This window comes from Mastomys coucha, unplaced genomic scaffold, assembly GCF_008632895.1.
Source record: "Mastomys coucha isolate ucsf_1 unplaced genomic scaffold, UCSF_Mcou_1 pScaffold5, whole genome shotgun sequence".
In the NCBI taxonomy this organism is placed as follows: Eukaryota; Metazoa; Chordata; class Mammalia; order Rodentia; family Muridae; genus Mastomys; species Mastomys coucha.
The window spans coordinates 24,866,750-24,873,247 of record NW_022196911.1 but is presented as its reverse complement, the minus strand read 5'-3'; the positions used below and the strand labels follow the sequence as shown (position 1 = coordinate 24,873,247).

The 6,498-nt window shown below is 48.1% G+C and overlaps 1 protein-coding gene across 6 annotated transcripts in view; it reads right to left on the bottom strand.

Moving 5' to 3' along the window:
• The window catches only part of Ift140 (intraflagellar transport 140), an 83,079-nt gene that overhangs the window by 56,600 nt on the left and 19,981 nt on the right, over window positions 1-6,498 (bottom strand). For all 6 annotated transcript variants that reach the window (XM_031352121.1, XM_031352120.1, XM_031352124.1 and 3 more), the window contains exon 12: window positions 6,266-6,357. In XM_031352121.1, coding sequence (XP_031207981.1) covers window positions 6,266-6,357 — 92 coding nt within the window. The remainder of the gene's footprint in view (window positions 1-6,265; window positions 6,358-6,498) is intronic.

Genomic DNA, 6,498 nt, shown 5'->3' with positions numbered 1-6,498 from the left:
AAAAAAAAAAAAAAAAAAAAAAAAAGAAATAAATTAATGTCTTTTGGGGGGCAATGCTTAAAAATGAGGTGAACCAGGAAGAAGCCATCTATTGGAGAGCCCAGAAAAGGAGACAACGTGTACTGAGCAGCTAAGTGACTCTCTATCTAGGATCCATAAGTCTGGTAGTCAGCAATGAGCAGTGGAGAGCTATATGTTTTGGGGGGGCAGATGGAGCCGAGGCCATGTGGGTACATTAGTGCACGAAAGGAGGTAGTACTCTCTAGGTCAAGTTTACCCACACCTGCTCTGTTTCCATAGTTTCCACTTCTCAGGGGCCATACACAGTTAGCCTGGACTCAGGAAGTATGCTTCTCTATCCGCTCACAGTTAGCAGTGGGCCCTCAGAGCCTCTCCTGATTATACCTCCCAGGCTTCTCTCATCCTCTTCTAACTCCCTGATCTTCTCACTACACAAGCACACAAGTTAAATTCTTTTTACTACATAATATTTTTAGTGATTATTTGGGAATTTCACATCATGCATCCCAATCACAATCACTTCCCAGTCTCCCCAGATCTGCTGCCCCCAACTCTTGTGACCTCCTTCCATTCCTCGCAAAAATGAGAAGGGCCAAGCAGTGGGGACATACACCTTTAATCCTAGCACTTAGTAGGCAGAGCCACAAGGATGTCTGGGAGTTTGAGGCTAGCCTGATATACAGATTGAGTTTCAGGATGGCCAGGGTACACAGAGAAACCCTTGTCTTAAAAAACCAAAAGAGGAGAAAACAAAACTGAGTCTGATTTGTGTTGACCATACACTGGAGCACGGTCAAACTCCCAGTGGCCAGCCCTTAAAGAAACTGAGCCCCTCCTCACCTGCACCCTGTCAGAAGCCGCCAGCTGTGGAGAGCTACGTTTTAAGAGGTCTCACGAATGGCTTTCTGTCTAGGCTGTTACTTTCTTGGGGTTGGGGTTTGGGAGTTGTCACAGAAGCCTTCCACATCTTTCTCATCTGTGAGTCTGCAGGCACTGCACACCGCGACAAAAGTAGCTTCTTTGGCCTTTATGGTCAGCAGGAGCATAGACCATGGACTTTCACATGGTTCTTGGCATCAGCACATGCCATGGACGACAGCGTGGTCTCCAGTGGCAGCACAGACCATGACATTAATGCAGCTATCTGCTACAGCATGACCTCAAACAGCAGCACAGACCACAGACATCTACCCAAACCTCAGCTTCACCATGGCCATGCCCAGGGTAGTGGCCACAGTTATCAATGTGGCCTCCAGAGGCATGAAGGATGGGAGAGCTCTTTCCAGGAGTCCACTGCAGAAAATGAACCATTTTTCTTTCTGTTTTTCGAGGCAGGGTTTCTCTGTGTAGCCCTGGCTGTCCTGGAACTCACTCTGTAGACCAGGCTGGCCTCGAACTCAGAAATCCGCCTGCTTTTGCCTCTGCCTCCCAAGTTCTGGGATTAAAGGTGTGCGCCACCATTGCCCAGCTGAAAGTGAACCATTTTTTCATCTCAGACATCCTGCCATTGCTCAGAACCAGGGTGATTGTGCAGCTGGGCAGAATGTTCAGGGCTGAATCTGCTACGCTTGTGGGCTCCACTCAGCAAGAACCATGTTCGCCTGTCTAGTGCAGCCCCCTCTCACCCCAGTCACTATCACCACATCTCCACTTCTTCGGCATCAATACACCACAACACTCCTGGCTCTGTCCCTTCATCTTTCCCACCTCTCCATCACATATTCCTTTGTTAAACTGGTATTGGAAACTGCAGTATTTTTTTTCCCCAAATAGCTTTACATTCAAGTATTCATTGCAATGAGTTGTTGGTCTAGTTCAAAGTTTCTGGTTTCTGAAGCACCATAAATACTGGACTACTGTCCCAACTTGTCTTGGCTCTCCTGCTGTTGCCCAGGGTCAGGGCAATGCTGCAGCTAGGCAGGATGTCTGGGGGCAGGACGTCTGGGGGCAGGTTAAGTGTGTACTCCTGGCTGCCGCATACCTTACTGTCCCAGGTGTCTGCCATTCTGAGGCTTGCTGGGCTCAATCTTTGTGCTCAGAGCCTGTGGGCACCACGGCTACTCCTGCTCCCACTCTCCATCTACCAGCAGGGCAAGCAACACAAGTTACAGCCACTACGGTTCCATATTTGGGAGCTAAATGGGTGGTGGGCCTAGGGCTGGCCCTATTCAGTAATGATGTTTCTGAGGGAGCTCCAGGCTGTTGTAAACCACCGTCCTCAGGCCAGCTGCTGGGCATAACTGTTGTGCCTAGGCTTCAGGCAGTGTTGCTGTACTGTGCTTTCTGTTCCTAGCAGGGCAAGCAGCACAGGAAGCAGCTGTGGCGGCTCCATGCTGGGGTCTGACCAGCGGGCCCAAGGCTGGCCCTCTTCAGTCATGCTCTAATTCTCTGGGAGCTCCAAGTCTCCCTATATCTCCCTGTCATCTGTGCTTGCAGCTCCAGGCTCATCTAGCATGACCTTTGTGTTTGTAGCCTGCTGGCTAAGACTGGGCATCGAAGGTACAGATACCCTACTCTTTACTTCTTGTGACTGTGTCCCGCCATCTTTCTTTCTAAATTCATGAGTCTATTTTTTAAAAGTATCTTCCCATAAGACTTGCTTCCCCACCCCCCTTTAGTTGTTTTGGAGATACTGCAGGCTCTGCAGACTCCTTTCCCATCACTGTGTCGCCCTTCGGAGCCTTCCTGGGTCTTAAGACTCCACTGAGCCCCGTGGTGGGTGGCACCATCACAACTGTCTTTCTTAAGAAGCTACAGTCTAATGAAAATCAACACAGAGCTGGAAGAGGCAAGCCAAAATCTACCCTACTCCTGCTGACACCAGCACCATTGCAACAACCTCCTGCCTTCATCCCATTCCACCCAGGCCTCTCTGGCTTCAGCCCTGACCATATACGACCCATACCATAACCTTCTCTAAAGGTAATGGTGCAGAAAATGGATCTCATTACAGATGGTTGTGAGTCACCATGTGGTCGCTGGGATTTGAACTCAGGACCTCTGGAAGAGCAGTCAGTGCTCTTAACCGCTGAGCCATCTCTCCAGCCCTGGTGCAGAAAATGGAAAGGAAGTATCTGAAGTCACCTCATCGTGAGCCAGACATCAACAGAGCCACACATCTGCCTCCTGAGGAGAGAGAAGAGCTGGCAAGGACAACAGAGCCATACGTCTGCCTCCTGAGGAGAGAGAAGGGTCGACAAGGACCACAGAGCCACACGTCTGCCTCCTCAGGAGAGAGAAGGGCTGGCAAGGACCACAGAGCCACACGTTTTCCTCCTCAGGAGAGAGAAGGACTGGCAAGGACCACAGAGCCATACGTCTTCCTCCTCAGGAGAGAGAAGGGCTGGCAAGGACAATAGAGCCACATGTCTGCCTCCTGAGGAGAGAGAAGGGCTGACAAGGACATGCCAGATGTTTGCTGGGAATGCTAGAGAGACCACTAGTATTTCCTCACTGGCTACAACCAGCACACATGAAGTCTATGACATTAAAATGGCAGACAAGCTGGTGGTGTAGCTTAGTGTATAGTGTGTGCATGAGGATTAGGTTGTATCCAAACACTGCACCCAAAACAAAAACCAAAGGAAGGGGTCAGGGGAGGACCTAACTCCATGACAATCGCTGGTCCTATAGGCAGGGTCTTTAGTTCCGTTTCCAATTCCTGCATAGCTGAAACCTGCGAGTCCTTTCGCTGCTCTGGTACAGCCTTCCCTTAATCTGTCGTGAAGAATAGTCCCCTACTTGTAGGCTTTGATTTTTTAAAAAAAGCTTTTTTTTTTTTGGTCTTTTGAGACAGGGTTTCTCTGTGTAGCCCTGGCTGTCCTGGAAGTCACTCTGTAGACCAGGTTGGCCTCAAACTCAGAAATCCGCCTGCCTCTGCCTCCCGAGTGCTGGGATTAAAGGCGTGCACCACCACCGCCCGGCTTTAAAAAGCTTTTAAAGGTTTATTTTATTTATTATGTGTAAGTACACTGTTGCTGTCTTCAGACACACCAGAAGAGGGCATCAGATCTCATTACAGATGGTTGTGAGCCACCATGTGGTTGCTGGGATTTGAACTCAGGAACTTCAGAAGAGCAGTCAGTGCTCTTAACCGCTGAGCCATCTCTCCAGTCCCAAAACCTACTTTTAATAAGGGATTTTAAATGTTTTAACCTCCCTTCTAGCCCAATACCTTCCAGAGATAGAGGAAAGGAAAGATTATTGCATACAGGGGAGGAGAAGCTGCTTAGAAACAGTTCTTTGGAGCAAATCCAATCAGTGTTGTCAGGATATCAGCAGTTCAGTTTGCATGAATCAGCAGCAGCTCGATACAGAAGAAGCCTTGAGGCTCTGTGGTATGTTACTTGGAAGTAGTATTGTCAGGATACCAGCAGTCCAGTTCAGTAGTCAGCAGTGGTGGCACAACCCAGCAGAAACAGCCAGGCCTCCACCAAATCGGCACGAGTCAGCAGGCGTGACCAAGACCAGCAGGGACATCATGAGAAGTTCTCTGCCTGTGCCTCTCTCAATGAAAAGAAGGCTCAATACTAATGAGGCCTTGCAAAGCTATCTACGCAAGCTCGCCATCACTGTCCATTGAGTTCTATTTATACTCCCTCCAAACATCATGTGTCCTCCTGCAGGTCTTGCCTCAGAAAAACACAACATGAGTCTGCTTAGCAAAACTCTATGTGAGTCTGTATCAGCTGACATGTTTAGACACATACCTACTTCATTATGCCAATCAGCTTGAGGCCCCAGAAGCAGCAAGAAACCTCCAGAAGTTTTTTGGGATGTTTCTTTTATGAAGTCATTACAAATGATGACCAGTAAGGAAGGGCAAGGCGTATCGATGCCATCCAGCATTGCCCATTGTCTGTTGGGTTATATTTATATTTCTTCTAAACATCATGTGTCTTTTTTTTTTTTGTTTGTTTGTTTAGTTTTAGTTTTAGTTTTTGTTTTTGGAGACAGGGTTTCTCTGTTTAGTCCTGGCTGTCCTGGAACTCACTTTGTAGACCAGGCTGGCCTCGAACTCAGAAATCCGCCTGCCTCTGCCTCCCAAGTGCTGGGATTAAAGGCATGCACCACCATTGCCCAGCTGTATGCATGTATTAATCACATGTATATCTGCATACCACATACATGCCCTGGAAGAGAGCAGCTGATCCCCTGGAACTGGAGCTGCAGATGGTTGTGAGCCACCATGTGGATGCTAGGAACAAAACCTAGCACTTATAAGAATAAGTGCTCTTCACTGCTGAGCTATCTTTACAACCTCTCAAAGTGGGTTTTTTTGTTGTTGTTGTTTTTTTTTTTTTTTTTTTTTTTTTTTTTTTTTTTTTTTTTTTTTTTTTTTTTTTTTTGAGACAAGGTTTCTCTGTATAGCTCTGGCTGTCCTGGAACTCACTCTGTAGACCAGGCTGGCCTCAAACTCAGAAATCCGCCTGTCTCTGCCTCCCAAGGGCTGGAATTAAAGGCGTGCAGCACCACTGCCTGGCTGTCTCAAAGTGTTTTTATCAGACATGAAGAGAAGACCTAGGAGATATTATATAGGAAAATGCCATGTGAAGAAGAGATCAGAATCCAGGGAAACCTCTGTAAACCAAGGACACCATGGCTGACAGGACCACCAGCTCCTCTGTAAACTGAGGACACCATGACTGACAGGACCACCAGCTCCTGGGAATTTCGAGAGGCAGGAACAGATTTCCTGGCAAAGCTGTCTGAGGGAACTTGCTCTGACCAACCTAGATTCAGGATTTGATTTCTAGAACTGTGAGAGAAAAACCCCTTCTGCTCCATTAAGCCACTGTTTTGTAGGAATGTGCTGCGGCAGCCACAGCAGGCCACTACCACGTCAGTCCTGGGCTCTAGCCAGGCACAGTGGGGTGCAGACAGGGACTATGTCTTACACAGATGCTGTGCTGAGGCCAGCACTGAACTACTGTACAGTGTAGAAGGTGCTCTCATCCTGGCTTCATTTGGCTCATCCAGAAATGTCATCTAAACTGACAGCACAGAGCCTTCTGGATGTATGGTAAACTGACACGCATTTCCTCCCCTGTATAGTTAAGGTCTAGTGAAACAGACTTTCTCCCTGAAAAAGGCTCTAACTCTGCCTCCGTCTTTCAGAGGTCACAACCGTGGATGGGTATGGTACCCTGGAGCCCATATTTTGCAGTGAGCCACCTGATGGAAAGACAGAATTTTCAATGTGACTGTAACTTTATCGTCACACTCACTGTCAACAGTCACTTACCTGCCAGGTCCGGACTTGGAGACGGTTTGGCTCCACGGTGTAAATGCTTTCCTCATGCATGGCAAGCACTGATGTTTCACACAGGAACGTCCCTGAAATGAAAGATGAGCACTGAAACAGCACCAGCGTGGGACCAGTCCCATGTGTGGAATCTCTAGTTGGCCTGGTCTTCATGGTAACTCCACAAGACTATCTTACATGAGTCTTGTACAAAGCTCCAGAATAAAACAGAA